Below are 19,388 nucleotides of genomic sequence, written 5' to 3' on the forward strand. Positions count from 1 at the left end.
GTGCCCACGATGCAGATTTGAAGCAGAAATTTCGTATTTTACATGCGTTTTTCTGCCAGGGAGAAGCGTTTTTACATGCGTTTATGCATGCGTTTTTTTCAAGCAGTTTTCCAAGTGATTTTGAGCATCACTTGGAAAAGGGCTTGAGACAAGTTGGTTACACAATATAAATCCATGCAACTGGTATGGATTCATATTGTGTGACCAACTTATGAGGAGATTTCTGCTTCAAATGCTGCATCTAGTGTAAATAAAAAGAACTCAAAAGTAAAAAGAAAAAAAACCTTATACTCACCTCTCCGGCGGCCCCCGGTCTCCTCCCGGCAGCGTCCTCTCTCCTCGGCTGCCCGCGGTGTATTGGTAGGACCTGCGGTGACTTCATTTAGTCAGCTGATGGTCACGTGACCATCACCTGACTGCTGACCTCAGCGATCACATGACCATCAGCTGACTAAATGACGTCACCGCAGGTCCTGCCAGTACACCACGGGCCGCTGAGGAGAGAGCACGTGGCTGCGAGGAGACCGGGGGCCGCCGGAGAGGTGTGTATGAATAAATTTTATTTTTTACTTTATAATTCTATTTTAACTTGCAGGTACCGATGGTGCCCGGGTCGGATGAGAGTCTCCTCTTCTCCCAACCCGGGTACCATCCGCACATTGAACCACATAATATCTGCATGTATACATGCGGATGTTATGCGGTTCAATACAAGTCAATGGGCGCGATTTTGCGTCAAAATCGTGCCCAAATTGGTTGTGCTGCGGATTATCCTTGGGAAACATAGCAGGCATCTTAACAAGCGATTTTAATGCGTTTCCCCGGTGGAAATGCATTAAATCTGCATTGTGTGCACACAGCCTTAGCTCTGAGTTCCCAAAGACACCCAGCAACTTACTAGGCAATTATGATGTTGGAGATATATAAGGCAAATGGATGTTCAGTTTGGATAAAAAGGTAGAAACCAGGCTCAGTATGACGAAAGTCACTCAGGCTCTCCTCCTAATCTCCAGCTCTGGATCTGCATTATCCATGATCCAGTACTCCTAAAATGCAATCCAAATTCCAGACCACTTCTAAGGTTTCTTGCCTTTTACTTTAGAAAGTCTCTTTTTGAAGACAGTTGCGTACTTTAGAGATCTTTTTCATTACAGACTGGGTTTGTTCATATTAACGGATACTTCTGTGTTTCTCTTTAGTCATTATAGTGGCATAGAATACAACATAAACCAGTTGATATGTTTTACTGCTGCATAATCATTTTGACTATGGAATATACTATATGGTTAATAGTATTGGTGCACACTTTTTTAATCATTGAATTCAGCTTTTCATTCAGTCCCATTGCCACATTTGTATAAAATCCAGCCCGTGGATCTTTACGAACGTTTGTGAAAGATTGACTTGTTCTAAAGATCTCGCTGAATTCAAGCGTGGTCCTGTAATAGGATTTCACAAATTGGACGCATGTAGGGACCGCAGCAGTTCGGACATGGAGGCAGACCATGTGACGTTACAGAATAGCTCAACAAGTGCTGAGGCACATAGTAGATAAGTTGCTAATGCCCTGTTGACCCAATAACTGCAGAATCCAAACCTCCTCTGGGATTAACAGCATAAAACTGTGCACAGGGAGCTTTATGTGCTGGGTTTCATGTCCGAGCAGTTGCATGCACGCCTTACATTACCAAGCACAATGCCAAGAGTGAGATGGAATAGTGCAAAGCAGACTGCCACTGGACAGTGAGCAGTGCAAACATTTTTCTGGCTTACAGATACTGAGGTAAAATACTGACCAAATACGGTACGTGTGAACTTGCGTTAATGTGACTTGCATACACTGCTATAGTGTCAGGAGTATATGTTCGGCATGCCTTGTTTTGCAGAGCACAATCTCTACGACAAGTATAGGCCTTCAGGCTGGAGCATTCACCGTTCTGCTCAGCACGTTATGAAGGCTCCATTCTAACACAATGACTTGGCAGACTTTAGCTATTATGCAATTCTGTGTTTTTTATGAATGTCTGGTTTGTGTGTGTGCGAGTATTGTGTTCCCTCTGGATTCGCAGTGTAGCACAAACATTAAAACCTGATGCTTCAATCAAAGTGGAACTACATTTGCCCCTTTTTTTTGCCGTAGTGTATTTTTATTCCTAAATCACTCCTAACCTTAGTCAGTATCTAAAGGACTAGCACAAAATGGAAAGCTATAGGAAAGTATAGATTAAAGAAAGTATACAATAACGGTTAGCTACTGTCTGTAGATGGGGGGGCGGTGCCATAGTGAGAAATAAAAAGCAATGCCTATTTTTTCACATCAGATATAGAATCGCTGCTACATGCCGAACTGGACACTTGCCAAGATAACCGTCCAACGCCCTGCAGGTATTGTGCACGTATCTTATTACCTAGAATACGATGCATGCACGATACCTGCCAGGCTTCGGACGCTTGGCATGACCACTGACCAACTTGGCATGCTGGAGTCTTGCTACATCCCTTGCTCAACCCTTTAGCTTGTAAAAGCGTCTTATTGTAGCACATTTATGCGTTTCATTTACACTTTCCGTTGTACATATAAAGCTATGTGCCCACGATGCAGAAATGCTCCGGATTTTTTCCTGAGCATTTCTGCATCTCCCTGGCAGAAAAAACACATGGGGATTTTACTTGCAGATTTTACTTGTGGATTGTACATGTGGATTGTACATGCGTTTTTCCTGCCAGGGACAAGTGGAAGTGAAGCGTTCTTCACATGCATTTCCGCATGCGGGTTGACAAGCGCTTTCCATCCGATTTTAGCATCACTTGGAAAGTGCTTGACAACTTGGTCACACTATATAAATCCATGCAACCGGCATGGCTTTATATAGTGTGACCGAAAGAATGGTAAAAAATAAATATTATGCTCACCTTCTGATGGCCCCCGGAGTCCTTGTCTCGGCTTGCCCGCAACTCTCGGTAGATTAAGGGACCTGCCGACGTCAGCTGTCGTGTGACCCGTCACATGACTAAATGACGTCACCGCAGGTCCTTTAGTCTACTGCGAGCTGCCGGCAAGCCGAGACAAGGACTCCGGGGGCCATCAGAAGGTGAGCCTAATATTTATTTTTTATTTTATTCTTTTTTTTTTTTACAGGTACTATGGTACCCGGGTCCGGAGGAGAGTCTCCTCTTCTCCACACCCTGGTACCATGCGCACATTGAAACACATGGAATGCGCATGTACAGATCCAAATAATTGGTAGTGCTGTGGATTTTTCCGCAATGATAATCCGCAGTGGAAATTTCCGCAGCATGTGCATAGCACATGCGGATTATCATTGGGGAACATGGCAGGCCTTCTACCAAGCCTTTTTTAAGTGTTTCTGCAGCGGAATTGCTGCTGCGGAAACGCTTAAAAAACGCATAGTGGGCACACAGCCTTACACCACCATATTTTGTAATACACAGTTTCATTGTTTGAAGCAATGCTGCTAACTAATGACTGCATTTTTTTATCTTTCCATTTACAAGGTAATTCCTGGAAAAAGATACGCTGCTCGGGTTGCTCCAAATCACCTAAATGTTTACATAAACCTTGCAAACTTGATCCGCGCCAATGAATCTCGTCTTGAAGAAGCTGATCAGTTGTACAGACAAGCAATAAGTATGAGGCCAGATTTTAAGCAAGCATACATTAGCAGGTATTGATAGCTTCTCAAACACTGTATGAGTTAATCAACCCATCTTAAAAGTGTAATGCTTGCTTACCTGCAATGTTTTACCCGTGTAACTTTTCTAGGTTGTGTTCATATAGAATTTTTCATTATGATCTAGTAGTTGGCAACGATGAGCTTCACCATGGTGTCTACACTATCTTGGACTCTTTACACTGCACAAGATGCATCTTTATCCTCCCTTCTGCCTGTAAGATCAATCATTTCCTGCTACCAAATAGAACTACGAACAAAACAAATGCAATATGCAACTCCACTCCAAAGCCAGAGGCAACGTGGGAAGTGGCGCTGCATCAGGGGAACCGTAGCAGAGGGCTGACAACTTGGACGTGGCACATCGACTAATACATGGATACTGAAAGCATACACAAAACATCCATATTATTCTTTAGTAATCGCCTTTGTTGCACTACAAAATTTGGGGTGCGTCTTATAGTAGAAAAAATATGGTGAATTTTTTTACTCTGTCGCCTCATTGGGAGACACAGGACCTTGGGTGTTATGCTGCTGTCCACTAGGAGGCGACACTAGGCTTAATCTGAAAAAGATTAACGGTGGCTCCTCCTCTGCAGTATACACCTCCTGACGGCGTCAGCCATGTTCAGTTTTTGCTTAGTGTCGCAAGGAGGCACACCTAAAGATTTTTACTCCTTTTTTTTGGGGGGGGGGGGGATTTTTTCTTTTTCCACGGAGTTACAGATGAAGATAAGTGGGTCTCTGGAGAGACCCCCGGCATGGCTCCTTCCTCTGCCCCCTTCTAGGGGTGCACAGTTGAAGTTGAGACGTCTCCTTACCATGTCGCTCCTTCCCCAACCCCTCGGGTGTTGGTTCGAAGTTGAGAACCCCCCCTGCTTCCCCAATTCCTTTTGGTCTTGGGTTGAGGTCGAGGGAGGATTACAGCCCCCTGACTGTGACTGTAGCACCCTCTGGGGGCATTAGGTTGAGACACCGCAGGTAGGATTTGTGCAGACCGCAAGATACAGCTCCCAGTAGCTGTCGCTCTGCACCAACGTTCAGGAATCGCAGCTCCGCTGCAGACTCCTGATGGACCGGGGGGACAGTGCTGGCAGAAGGGCACACAGAGACACAGGCTGGCTTCAGCTCTGTCTCTCTGCCGGCACCAGCGCTACGGTGCCTCAGAGGACCCTTTAAGGGCTCCCTCTTAATATAGTATCCCACCGCCTTTCCTGCCATTAAAAACCGGGGGGTCCGATTCAGATCCGGTACCCCAACCCGGACTACCGCGCCGACCTGGAGCCCTTTTGGGCATACATTCTAAATTTACTCCGCGGCTCACGCGTAGCCGAAGCCGCCCACTCTCCGCCCCCCCGGATGACCAATATGACACTAGACAGTGTCATACAGGGGGCGGAGACTAACTGAAAGGGCGCGCTTTCTAGCAATACTGCCGCCTTTCCAGCGTTCCGCCCCCCTTCTTCCCCACACTCCGGCGGCCATTAACCAGCAGAGGGAGAACGGAAGGAAGTTAACGCTTCACATACCGGTCGCCAGCTGGTCTCCGGGGGGCACAGGATCTTGGATTTTACCGGCGCTACACTACAGCACACTAAGGTGGGATAAAATCACAGCTAGAGTCTCGACTCGGCTGTGAAGTCTATAACTTTCTCTGCATTGCTGGCCCCCTGTGCATAGCCACTCTGCATCGCTGGCCCCCTCTGCATAGCCACCCCTGGATACTATGCCGGGCTCAAAGTCCAAGAGAACCAGGCAGGATTGCTATTATGCACTCTGTACAGCCTGCAGTAGTACTCTCCCTAGTGGCAGCACGTATCCGCATTGTCAGGACTGCATGCAAACTGCTATGCCAGAGCCCCATGAAGCCCTTGCCAATACTTCGGTGCCTAATACCACACCGGAATGGGTCACTCAGATGTCGCAATCTATGACGCAGTCTATAGATAACCTCACATCCACATTGCTTCAGGCTCATACCTCGGCTATGAATACTACTCAAAGGGAGAGTTCCACTCAGGGACATGATGGCATGGGCACATCCACGTCTAGATCAGGACGCAAGCGGACCCACAGGTCTCGTTCATCTGCGTCGTCCCTTTCCAGTGTGAGACACTGTACTCCCAGCTCATCTAGACCGTCCCCTGACAGGGACAGACAACGCAGATCCCCACAGCCATCCCTGACCAGAGAAGGTCTCCGCTCTGGTTCTCCCAGCAGGAGACGCCTTAGCGAGACACAGGATTCGGAAGACATCTGTGATTCCGACTCAGACAAGGAAACCGAAGGGTCCCTGATCCCTATTTTCCCCGGGCAATACAGTGCTAGTTGATGATTTTATCTTATCTATCCATCGGGTGCTGGACATCTCCGATCCACCCCTGGAGACACCAGGACATAAAATTTCCTTAGAAGGAGTCCTGAAACCGCCTAAGGTCGTCTTTGACCACCCAGAGTTTAATGCGATCCTTAAAAAGCAGTTCTCACAACCTGAGAAAAAGTTTACTAATCGCAAATATCTGGAGGCACGGTACCCCTTTCCACAGGAGGTCACCAAAAAGTGGACAGATCCACCTGAAGTGGATCCTCCAGTCTCCAGACTAGCAGCACAGACACTTCTTTCTCTGCCAGAAAGCCCAACCCTCAGGGACACAGCAGACCGGCAGGTGGAACGCATGGCTCGTTCAATTTTCGGGGCCGCAGGGGCCTCCCTGGCTCCCCCATTCTCCTCAGTTTGGGCTGCCAAGGCAATCCTGGCCTGGGCCCAAAATTTACAAACTGGTCTACAAACATCTACCCCTGAACTGTCGGACCAAGCGGCCCAAATAGCAGTCGTGGCAGATTACATGCTCCATGCAGCTCTGGATTCTGCAAGGGGTGCTGCCGGGATAGCTTCAAACGCCATCACCATTCGGCGTATCCTCTGGCTGCGGGAATGGAAAGCAGATGCAGCTTCAAAGAAGTCCCTCACTCACATCCCCGTACCTCAGTGGTCGGCTTTTCGGTGAACAATTGGACACAATGATATCCGTCGCCAACGGGGGTAAAAGTACCTCTCTCCCCCAACTAAAGCCCAAACACACTTACAAAAGCCGCAATCAGGCACGTTACCGATCCTTTCAGAACTCTTCTGGCTGGTCCGTCTCGCGACCAGCACAGAATAACAGCCGCGCTCCACGCAGGGACAACTCTAGGTCGACGCAAAAGTCGGACAAGACCTGGCAATCAAAGGCAGGCCAGCCAAAATTTAAGGGAGGAAAGTCTCGCACTTCCTTCTCATCATGACTCACGAACTCTGGATGACACACCACCTGTAGGTGGCCGTCTTTTGCTCTTTCACCAGCTCTGGCTGCCTATTACAGGAGACAGGTGGGTCAGGGAACTAGTGTCTTCAGGATACAAGATAGAGTTCACTTCCAACCCACCAAACAGATTCTTCCTGTCTGTTCCCCCAAAACCACCAGCCAAGGCTCGTGCCTTCCACCACATGGTTTCATTACTTCTCCAAGCAGGTGTCATAGTAACGGTCCCCACGGCCGAGCGCTTCCAAGGGTTCTACTCAAATTTATTCGTAGTCCCCCAAAAAAGGAGGCAGCGTTCGGCCCATATTGGATCTAAAACAGCTCAACAAATATGTACGGGTACGTCACTTTCGCATGGAGTCCCTTCGGTCCATCATTGCGTCCATGGAGAAGGGAGAATTTCTCGCCTCCATAGACATTCAAGACGCATGCCAACATATACCAATCGCATCAGCTCATCAGAGATTTCTCAGGTTCGCAATCGACCAGGAACACTACCAGTTCGTGGCTCTCCCGTTCGGACTGGCCACGGCTCCGAGTGTTCACCTAGGTCATGGCAGTCACCATGGACATCCTGCACTCCAGAGGCATAATAGTCGTTCCATATCTGGACGATCTCCTCATCAAGGCTCCCACCTTCAAGGACTGCGAAATCAGCGTCTCGATCACAATCGACATTCTGAGTCGTTTGGGCTGGTTAGTCAACTTAAAAAAATGTCATCACCAACCCCGAGTCAATCTGACCTTTTTGGGAATGTTATTCAACACCCTCAAGGGTCTAGTACTCCTCCCCAAGGACAAAACACTGCCTCTCCGAATAGGAGTCCGCACCCTACTTCGCAAACCCCCTCGGTCTCTCCGGTTTGCCATGAGAGTCCTTGGCAGGATGGTGGCGGCAATAGAAGCGGTCCCATTTGCCCAGCTTCACCTCAGGCCTCTCCAATTAGCCATCCTCAAGTCATGGGACAGGAATCCTTTTTCCCTCGACAGGGAGTTTCAGTTGACGTCGTCAACCAAGAGATCCCTGCACTTGTGGCTCAAACCAACCTCACTAACAAAGGGCAAATCCTTTCTCACGAGTCAATGGAAAGTTCTGACCACCGATGCGAGCCTGACGGGTTGGGGTGTGGTATACCTGCACCACAGAGCACAGGGCAAGTGGTCCCCAACAGAAGCGACCATGCCCATCAACATCTTGGAAATTCGTGCCATTCTCCTGGCGTTGAGAGCCTTCCATCATTTACTGGCAGCCTCTTGCATCTAAGTACAGTCAGACAATGCCACGACTGTGGCATATGTAAATCACCAAGGGGGGACCCGCAGTGCCCAGGCGATGCGAGAAGTGACACACATTCTCCACTGGGTGGAAGACACAGGTTCGGTTCTCTCTGCGGTCCACATCCCGGGGGTAGACAACTGGGAAGCAGACTTCCTCAGCCGGCAGGGAATGGACTCGGGAGAGTGGTCTCTCCATCTCGAAGTTTTTCAACAGATCTGCCATCGCTGGGGGACTCCGGACGTGGAGGTTAAGGCATCCCACTTCAATGCCAAAGTCCCCAACTTCATGGCCAGAACACACGACCCACGGTCGCTGGGAGCGGACGCCCTAGTTCAGGACTGGACTCAGTTTCAGCTCCTGTACATCTTTCCACCTCTTCCCGTCATATCCAGAGTTGTGAGGAAAATCAAGCAAGTGGGAGTTCCAACCATCCTCATCGCACCAGACTGGCCCAGACGTACGTGGTAGCCGACATCGTGCAGCTCACAGCAGACGTCCCCTGGCGTCTCCCCGACCGCCAGGATCTAATGTCACAGGGCCCGTTCTACCACCAGAACTCAGGGGCCCTCAATTTGACGGCATGGCCATTGAGACCTGGGTTTTAACCAAGTCAGGGTTCTCGCCTGACGTCATTGAAACCATGATCAGAGCACGGAAGCCAAACTCTGCGAAGATCTATTACCGTACCTGGAAAGCTTTCTTTACCTGGTGCAACTCTCATGACCAGACCCCTTTCCCTTATTTCCTCCCCAGGGTACTTGGATTTCTCCAATTGGGTCTGGAGGCCAAACTGTCTCTGGGCTCTCTTAAGACCCAGGTGTCAGCTCTCTCTGTGCTTTTTCAGACGTGCATTGCTAACAAGCCACAAGTAAAGACATTTCTTCAGGGGGCTTCCCAATTGGTTCCCCCCTACAGACGACCACTAGGGACGTGGGATCTCAACCTCGTGCTGACAGCATTGCAGGAAACACCGTTTGAATCCCTTAGGGAAGTCTCACTCCGCCTTCTATCCCAGAAGGTGGTTTTCCTAGTGGCAATCACCTCGCTACACAGGGTGTCTGAACTCACAGCACTCTCCTGCAGACAACCCTTCCTGGCTTTTTACCAGGATAAGGTAGTCCTCCGTACGGTTCCATCCTTCCTTACGAAGGTTGTGTCCGACTTCCACCTCAATGAGGAAATTTCACTGCCATCCCTCTGTCCGGCACTGGTTCATAGAGTGGAAAAGATTCTGCATACTCTTGACCTTGTCAGGGCATTACATATCTATGTGTCTAGGACTGCGTCCTTCCGGAAGTCTGATTCTCTTTTCATTCTTCTGGAAGGCGGCCGCAAGGATCTGCCAGTTTCCAAAGCTACCCTTGCTAGGTGGATCAAATCCACCATACAAGAGGCCTACCGCCTCAAAAAAATCTCCTCTTCCAGCAGGTATTACGGCACACTCTACACGTGCAGGGGGGGCCTCCTGGGCCATTCGGCACCAGGCTTCGGCGCAACAAGTGTGTAAGGCAGCCACCTGGACTAGTCTACACACGTTTACCAAGCACTACAGGGTTCATACCCAATCCTCAGCAGATGTGAGCCTGGGTAGACGTATCCTGCAGGCAGCAGTGCCCCAATTATAGGGGCCTGTCTACACAATATTTGTCCATTGCTTCCCACCCAGGGACTGCTTTGGGACGTCCCAAGGTCCTGTGTCCCCCAATGAGGCGACAGAGTAAAGGAGATTTTTGTGTACTCACCGTAAAATCTCTTTCTCTTAGCCTCTAATTGGGGGACACAGCTCCCACCCTGTTGCACGTCTCGGGCCGTTGTTACGTTGAGTTCTCATATTGGTGTTTTTTCTAGAGCTCGTACATAGTTGCCTTCTTATAGGCATGTTTGTTATCCATGTTACGTTCCTCCTACTGCTTTTGCACAAAACTGAACATGGCTGATGCCGTCAGGGGGTGTATACTGCAGAGGAGGAGCCACCGTTAATCTTTTTCAGATTAAGCCTAGTGTCGCCTCCTAGTGGACAGCAGCATAACACCCATGGTCCTGTGTGTCCCCCAATTAGAGGCTAAGAGAAAGAGATTTTACGGTGAGTACACAAAAATCTCCTTTTTCTGTTACCTAAAAAAGAAAAAAAAATTCTTGTGTTATGAAGAGTCGGGCTCTGTCTTCCTGTCAGAGTTAAATCACTGCCGTCAGAAATATTTTTCAACTTAAAAATAAATATATTCACTTACCGTATTTTTCGGACCATAAGACGCACCTAGGTTTTAGATGAGAAAAATAGCAAAAAAAATTTGGTCATGATGCACTGTTATTGGGGAGGGGGTCTACTGCTGACACTGTTATAGGGGTAATGTTCCCCAATTCTGTACTAATATCCCCCATCGTTGTACATATATGCCCCCATCCTGGTGTATATGGCCCCCCTTTCTGTTATACATGGCCCCCATCCCCTTCCTGGAATGCATGGCACCCGTGCCCCCTTCCTGGAATGCATGGCACCCGTGCCCCCTTCCTGGAATGCATGGCACCCGCACACCCATTCTGGAATGCAAAAATAAAGGATTCTACTCACCTTCCCTCTGTTCCGGCGCGGTTTCCTGTTCTGATGCCAGCAGCTGATCTCATCGTGTGAGCAGCGCATGATGTCACTGCTATGCGCCCTCACACGCTGAGGTCAGCTGCCGGAATGGTCACCGCTCCCCACATCCCAGGGACTATGGATGGTCATGTGGAGCAGTGAATATTCATTCTCCTTAATAGCGCGCACAGTGTCAGCCGCAGCCACCGGCTCCTGCAGCAGCTGCTTAGCATGTATGTCCGCTGTTAATAGAATGATTATTCACTACTCCCCACGCCCATGGGATTGGAGAGTAGTGAATATTCATGCTGTTTAATAGCAGGCACAGTGTTAGCCGCAGCCGCTACAGGAGCCTGCAGCTGACACTGTTCGCTATTAACGAGAATGAATATGTACTGCTCCCACGCCCATGGGCATGGGGATCAGTGAATGTTCATTTTCTTTAACAGGGGGTACAGTGTTAGCTGCGGCAAGCGGCTCCTGACTCCTGTGACCCGCTCCGCTGCTTCCCCCACATCCACCACCGGACCGTACATCTGGACTATAAGACACCCCCCCCCCCCCCAACTTTCTTCCAAAATTTTGGAGGAAAAGGTGCGTCGTATAGTCCAAAAAATACGGTATATAATTCCACAGTGCTTTACAGACATTATGGGCACTGTCCCCATTGGCGCTCACAATCTACATTCCCTATCAGTATGTCTTTGGAATGTGGGAGGAAACCGGAGAACCCAGAGGAAACCCACGCAAACATGGGGAGAACATACAAACTCCTTGCAGATGTTGTCCTTGGTGAGATTTGAACCCAGGACCCCAGCTCTGCAAGGCTGAAGTGCTAATCACGGATTCTCCATGCTGCCCTTGTGTTGTATGTATATAATATCTGTATGTATAGAATACATGTATGTGTGTTTATAAAATATATATACTGGGTATGTACAGGTGTGTATGTAAATATAAGAAGTGTGTGTATTTATTATATTCTATTGGATATGCTGTTCCTGCGATGTCTGCGCTCTCTCTCCCGGTGGTACCATGACATTGTAACGTCCCGTTTCTGCCGCCAACAGCGTCCAGAAGACCCAGTGCTGACATCACAGGAATAACACAAGTCTGGGATGTTAGTGGGCTTTTTTTTATTCTATCTGAGGCACTGTAGCAGTTATGAATGTGTTGTTCAGTACAATCCAGGACAATATTTTTATCTAAATATGTAATTGAAAATCACAAATTTAAAAGCATTTCTGTAGCAGTATTTAAGCTTTTATCTATGAAAGTCTTGTGGGTTACAGTGGGGGAAAAAAGTATTTAGTCAGCCACCAATTGTGCAAGTTCTCCCACTTAAAAAGATGAAAGAGGTCTGTAATTGACATCATAAGTAGACCTCAACTATGAGAGACCAAATGAGAAAACAAATCCTGAAAATCACATTGTCTGATTTGGAAAGAATATTTTTTCAAATTTTGGTGGAAAATAAGTATTTGGTCAATTACAAACAAGCAAGATTTCTGGTTCTCACAGATCTGTAACTTCTTTAAGAGTCTCCTCTGTCCTCCACTCATTATCTGTAGTACTGGCACCTGTTTGAACTTGTTATCAGTATAAAAGACACCTTTTCGCAACCTCAAACAGTCACACTCCAAACTCCACTATGGTGAAGACCAAAGAGCTGTCGAAGGACACCAGAAACAAAATTGTAGCCCTGCACCAGGCTGGGAAGACTGAATCTGCAATAGGCAACCAGCTTGGTGTGAAGAAATCAACTGTGGGAGCAATAATTAGAAAATATAAGACAAACAAGACTACTGATAATCTCCCTCGATCTCGGGCTCCACACAAGATCTCACCTAGTGGGGTCAAAATGATCTCAAGAACGGTGAGCAAAAATCCCAGAACGACACTGGGGGATGTAGTGAATGACCTGCAGAGAGCTGGGACCAACGTTACACAGGCTGCCATCAGTAACACACTACACCACCAGGGACTCAGATCCTGCAGTGCCAGATGTGTCCACCTGCTTAAGCCATTACATGTCCGGTCTCTTCTGAAGTTTGCTAGAGAGCATTTGGATGATCCAGAAGAGTATTGGGACAATGTCATATGGTCAGATGAAACCAAAGTAGAACTGTTTGGTAGAAACACAACTCGTTGTGTTTGGAGGAGAAAGAATGCTGAGTTGTTTCCAAAGAACACCATACCTACTGTAAAGCATGGGGGTGGCAACATCATACTTTCGGGCTGTTTCTCTGCCAAGTGACCTGGACGACTGATCTGTGTACATGAAAGAATGAATGGGGCCATGTATCGTGAGATTTTGAGTGCAAGCCTCCTTCCATCTGCAAGGGCATTGAAGATGAAACGTGGCTTGGTCTTTCAGCATGACAATGATCCCAAGCACACTGCCAGGGGAACGAAGGATTGGCTTCATAAGAAGCATTTCAAGGTCCTGGAGTGGCCTAGCCAGTCTCCAGATCTAAACTCTATAGAAAATCTTTGGAGGGAGTTGACAGTCCGAGTTGCCCAGCGACAGCCCAAAAACATCACTGCTCTAGAGGAGATCTGCATGGAGGAATTGGCCAATATATCAGCAACAGTGTGTGCCAACCTTGTGAAGACTTACAAAAAACATTTGACCTCTGTCATTGCCAACAAAGGATATATAACAAAGTATTGAGGTGAACTTTTGTAATTGACCAAATAATTATTTTCCACCAAAATTTGATAAAACTTTTTTTCCAAATCAGACAATGTGATTTTCAGGATTTGCTTTCTCATTTTGTCTCTCATAGTTGAGGTCTACCTATGATGTCAATTCCAGGCCTCTCTCATCTTTTTAAGTGTGACAACTTGCACATTTGGTGGCTGACTAAATACTTTTTTCCCCCCACTGTATTGCACTTTAACCAACTGCTGTAATCTACAATGCTACTTCTGGTTTCAATACTGGTGCATCCTTGTGCAATCATTGCAGTTTAAGACTGAGGCAAATTCATCAGTTTGGCATAACTGTTTTTGAAATGTCTGATTTTGTACATCGCATACTTGAACAAAAATCTTTTAACTTTTGACATTGTACACGTCCGCTTTTTGTCATTGACCTGAAGTACATTTTTTACACTAGTTCAGGGTTACTGAAAGATGCACCAAATGCATTAAGCGGTACTTGCCTTTTATGAGATTGGCACATCTTACTCCTGCTTACTTTCCATTAACAATAGTGTATGAAACTCCATTCTTGATGAATAGAACTGTCAAAACCTAGTGCCAGATTTGGGACTCCCAAGATATTACATTTCAAGTTTGATGTAAAAGCTTAGACATGTAAAAGTCTAAAGGTGGCATTCATCACTGCTGTGACCTGTGATTTTCTGCAGCTGTCATTGCTGGAAGAGAAAGCCAGATCAGCAGGAGATCCATGCAGCAGACTATTATTAGTGGTATAAATAAGTACCATGCTTTCTCTGACGGGCAACCTCACACAAGAACTTACAGCATTTGTTCTGGAGACATCCGCTTACTACTGATTAGAAGGAACCATTATTTTTTTTATCCATGTTTTCTGTCTATTTCATAGTTGCAAATATTTAGGAAAGTTGATCTGTTTTCTTTTTATATAGGGGAGAGTTACTTCTGAAAATGAATAAACCTTCAGAAGCTAAAGAAGCTTATCTCCGAGCATTGGAGCTTGATGGGATGAATTCTGACTTATGGTACAATCTCGCAATAGTTTATATTGAGCTAAAGGATCCAAACGAAGCCTTGAGAAACTTTAATCAAGCCCTGGAACTGAATCGCCGGCATAAGCTTGCGTTGTTTAATTCCGCTCTGCTCATGCAGGAATCTGGTAGGTTTCTAGTCTCTCTGTAATTTTAGAGAAATCAGATAGAAGTACCGGAGTTGGCTAAATGTCTCATAAATGTAGCAGCCTGATATCCTATTTACTTTCAGACTGAATGGTCATCATGCATACATGTGTAAAAGGAAAGAAAAGATCCTTGATTATTGCCCAATGTCCTGTGTATAGCATCAGATGGTAAATTCCATCCCACAATGAAGCTTTTCATACCGTGGTTTTGGATGATGATTATCGGTGTCATTTAACTTCTTTTGTGGATACTTTAATGATGATTTTAAATTCTGTGGTCTCAGGAGTTTCCATTTACTTTTTTGCAATTTTTTTGTTGTTGCAACATTCAGTTGACATCCACCAATCCGATTTTAAATTGTTTTGTTTTTCTTTTTAAAGAAACTCCATTTTTTCTCTGAGAGGTTACAGGCTAAACTTTTTTTTTTTTTTTTTTGCTTTTATTACACTTTTGTACAATTATTATACACAGTACTATACAATTCACGTTGATGCTTGACGTGTTATCTCTGAATTTAATCTATTGATCTTGACTTTTATCTCTTAGATGTAAATGGGAAATTGTCATTTATATCCCTCTTTTTTTTTCTTAAATGTCGTTTTTTGTTTTTTTTTTCTTAAGGCAATCCCAAATTGCGACCAGAGGCTAAGAAAAGACTTTTGACTTACGTTGAAGAGGAGCCACATGATGCAAATGGATATTTTAATTTGGGCATGTTGGCCATGGATGAGAAGAAGGATTTAGAAGCTGAAAAGTGGATGAAAAAGGCAATACAATTACAGCATGGTTTCCGGAGTGCCCTGTTCAACCTGGCCCTACTCTACTCACAGACGGCTCGGGAATTGGATGCTTTACCCGCATTGGAGGAGCTACTGCGGTACTATCCCGACCATATTAAAGGCCTTATCCTAAAAGGAGACATCCTTATGAATCAGAAGAAAGACACTAAAGGAGCCAAGAAATGTTTTGAAAAAATTTTAGAAATGGATCCCAATAACGTGCAGGGAAAACATAACCTTTGTGTGGTCTATTTTGAAGAGCGAGATCTTTTTAGAGCTGAGAGGTGCCTTGTCGAAACCTTGGCCTTAGCCCCTCATGAGGAATATATTCAGCGCCATCTCAGCATAGTGCGCAGTAAAATTATGGCACTGAACGCCGCTGGGCAGACCACTCTACAAGCAGATGCCCAGTCATTGCCCGAAGGACGAGGACAGGAAAATGACTCTAAAAGCAAAAAAAAAACTCAGTTTGAAAAATTGAAAGAAGAAAAAGATATACCAAAAACGAATCCATCCACAAAAAGAAAAAACAAAGAACAAGTAAAGACTAAAAGTCAACAAGAGAAAAATGCTGACAAAGAAATAAAGCAAAAATCCACAAAAGAAATCAAAGACATTGAAAATAAAAGAGTTGCTGCTTTGAAGCGCTTAGAGGAGATAGAGCGTATACTGAGTGGAGAATAAGCTGAAGAACATCTGTCAGACTGAATAGGGTGTGTGTGAAAACTTTACTTTTCATGTATTGTGCGCTGCAGAGCTATGAGCACATCTGGGTGAACATGAAAGCAAGTTAAGCAAATAACTGCAGGTATTCAACACTACTGAACAAAATTGCAGAATACCTTGGCTACTCCAAATACAGTTTTATATTATACAACATAAAAGCACGGTATACTTTTTGTACTTGTAAAAAAAAAAAACTCTCTCATCATTATCACCAAATACTAACTGATATGTGAGCACCTACACAAAGCCATTACAGCAGGGCTGTTGCACTGATATATGGACCATGGGCTCAAAGGCTGTTGACATGTTTTTTGTTTCGAGGCTTTTTAACAAAATCAAAGCATTTTATAAATTTCACCTCCTATCTTGCTTGTGTGGGTCAGAAATAACACATTGAGTAATTAAGTTTACAGCAGCATTGTGCTTTAAACTGGTTATGTGGTAAGTGGTGACATGTCGACTCATCTGATTTAATCAAAGTGGTATTCTAATTTATATTGAATGAGTAAACTTGCAAAGTGCTTATAAAAACAAGCAAGTTTGCAATTTACTTGTTAAAACTTCTCTTCATTCTCAGGATTGAAATTTATTTTTATATCATTTAGTTCTCGTTGTTTAAGATACCAGCCACTTCTGAAGTCTACTACAGGTGGCCAGTCCCCTAGATAAGCAGTGCCAGCTTATAGGCATAGAACCTGTACAATACGAATCTTGAAAATGATTTGCTGGAGTTTAGGAAATACTGGTCCAGTCTGCCAATCAATCAGGGGTGCATCCTCTTCTGGTAAGCAGGAAGTGGGGAGGCAAGGGAGCAGTGCACTCTGGAAATCAAATGATAGGGAAGCAATGGCATTAATGGGTTTGTTCTATCAGACAGAATACTAGAATATTCCAATTAGAACAAGATCTGTTTCCTACTAAAAGGCACACCAACCCCCAAAGAGCTGTCTTTGAAGGCCTCATAAAGCACAATTTTTGGCACCTCCTGTCTTTTCACCGATCATAACATCCTAGGTTAATTAAAATGAAACCGCTAATTTTTACATTTAGTGAGTGTAACATAGTTTTTAAGGTTGAAGGAAGACTATGTTACTAAGTCCATCTAGTTCAACCCATAGCCTAAATGTTGATCCAGAGACCAATTATGATTTACCACTCGTTTTTATACTGTACCAATCCTATGTGTGATTGTCACTTTGTTGAATACGGTGTTTGTGGCAGAAAGTTACCTCTCAGATTTGGGTCATTTGACCATTATTGCAGTTTTCCTCTATGCCTATGACTTTACCTTCTGTCCTTGCAGGCGGTTGTAGATGGTAGTGTTTTGCTGTAAATTTCACAGGAAGACTGTTAAAGGAAACATCTTTACACCCACATCTCCCTAGTGCAACATCTGGTCCCCATGTTGACTGTTGGTACTCAAATCTTTATGGATGATGGAAGTTCAGAACAAACACATGTACAATATTTCTTCTAAACTGTCCTGATACTGATGTCCAATCTTCCCTGTAAAATGAGAAAGTTCTGAGATGTGTTAACATGCCATGCTTTCTGCACTTTTACTGTACAGAGCTATCTACAGAAGTGTCCACCAAGGCATATAGATTTGGCATGGCCGCTTCTGGCAAGAGGACCTGTTCGGGAGCATGCAACAGAGATTAAGCAGCGGACTAATAATTTGTAGCTTGAGGAAATTGAATCTTTGTTTTTTTGCTTTGTTTTTTAGATGGGAACCTGTCATGTTATAAAAAGATTTCCATCTGCATGAATTTGAAACTAGTTAACCTGAGGTTAGGAGTAGAATGGGTGGTCTTACTTGTTGATTGACCGATACCTTTAAAGTAAACTCCTACAAGGAAAACTGTTGTTCAGAGTAGAACCACCCATGGTAGTGCTAACACCAGAATGTTCTAACAAATTTATTAGTACTAATTAGTGATGAGCGAGCATGCTGGTTACTCGAGGTTTATGAGTATGCTCCGGTGTTTTCCGAGTATCTTCAGCGTGCTCTGTGTTATGTTTTAGTCACTCCATGCTCATTATTTGCGACTGTTTTACAGCTTTAATACATGTGAGGAATGTCTGTTTCTTAGGCATTCCTCACATGTATTAAAGCTGTCAAACCGTCGCAAATCATGAGCACGGAGTGACTAAATTATAACACCCATGCACGCTGAAGATACTTGTCGAGCACCCGAGCTTGCTCGCCGAAAGGGTTAACAAAACATACTCGCTCATCACTACTTATAATGCATTTTTGCCCACAAGTATGTTCATCAATCTGTTCAGCTCAGTTTGCTCTAAAATACAGTTTTTATTAAAACAACCTAGTAAGTGATACATTGCTGAAATCAGGGTCTCTGCTTCTGTATCATTCTGCTCAGATTACATAACAAAAGCCTACTGACACTTTTCCTTTAACTAAGTTTATCTGATGCCAGTTCACAATATAAAAATTGTGCATACATTAACAAGGAGAGCTTAATGTGATGAGGATGGTGTATTTATTTTGAAAATCCATATTAAAGTGGCTGTATAATCCTGATATTGAGATGAATGTTTAAGTCCAGCTAGTTTTCCACCTTGACATTTCAATGTTCATTTTACGATCAGGCCAAAATCCTTTCAAAATAGATTGCACAGCCATTGTGACGTAGATTTTCAAAGTAAATCCACCAGACTCATAGTGTCTAAGAGGTCTATTTTAAATTTGCAGATTGAAAAATCTGATGAGACACCCCCCCCCCCCTTTTTTTTTGTAAGATATAAAGATGATTAGACAAAGATTTCCAGTATTTATTCTTTAATAAACATGATCTGCTTGGTGATACAGATGTCCTTTTCTGTAAAGACTGCTTGTGTGCAATAACACACTCCTCCACTTTGAAATTCCAACACTAAGAAGAAAGAGTCATGGTATTATGAAATTCACAGAATTGACAGATAGTAATGACAAGCAAATGATGGAAAAGCGTTTTCAAAATATATCTATCCAGTTTAAATTCTGAGTACTGCACCCGGAAATCCCTACACTTACATGCCTAGGCATGTTATCAATGAGGTTACTAATGGTTGTCCAAGGAATGTTCTACCAGGCTGCATGCAGTTGGGCACATTCATCATCAAGATCTGCTGCTGGCAGTTACCTTTGCAATAGCTGACCAAT

At 44.8% G+C, this 19,388-nt stretch overlaps 1 protein-coding gene across 2 annotated transcripts in view; it reads left to right on the plus strand.

Moving 5' to 3' along the window:
• The window catches only part of TMTC3 (transmembrane O-mannosyltransferase targeting cadherins 3), a 107,489-nt gene extending 88,439 nt beyond the window's left edge, over positions 1 to 19,050 (plus strand). For both annotated transcript variants that reach the window (XM_073651635.1, XM_073651636.1), the window contains exons 12-14: positions 3,517 to 3,686; positions 14,469 to 14,695; positions 15,339 to 19,050. In XM_073651635.1, coding sequence (XP_073507736.1) covers positions 3,517 to 3,686; positions 14,469 to 14,695; positions 15,339 to 16,180 — 1,239 coding nt within the window. In that variant the 3' untranslated portion in view covers positions 16,181 to 19,050. The remainder of the gene's footprint in view (positions 1 to 3,516; positions 3,687 to 14,468; positions 14,696 to 15,338) is intronic.
• Positions 19,051 to 19,388: the final 338 nt, after the last annotated feature.

The sequence above is a fragment of the Phyllobates terribilis genome, unplaced genomic scaffold, assembly GCF_046119375.1.
Source record: "Phyllobates terribilis strain yellow unplaced genomic scaffold, ASM4611937v1 Scaffold_11__3_contigs__length_659146591, whole genome shotgun sequence".
Lineage (NCBI taxonomy): Eukaryota > Metazoa > Chordata > Amphibia > Anura > Dendrobatidae > Phyllobates > Phyllobates terribilis.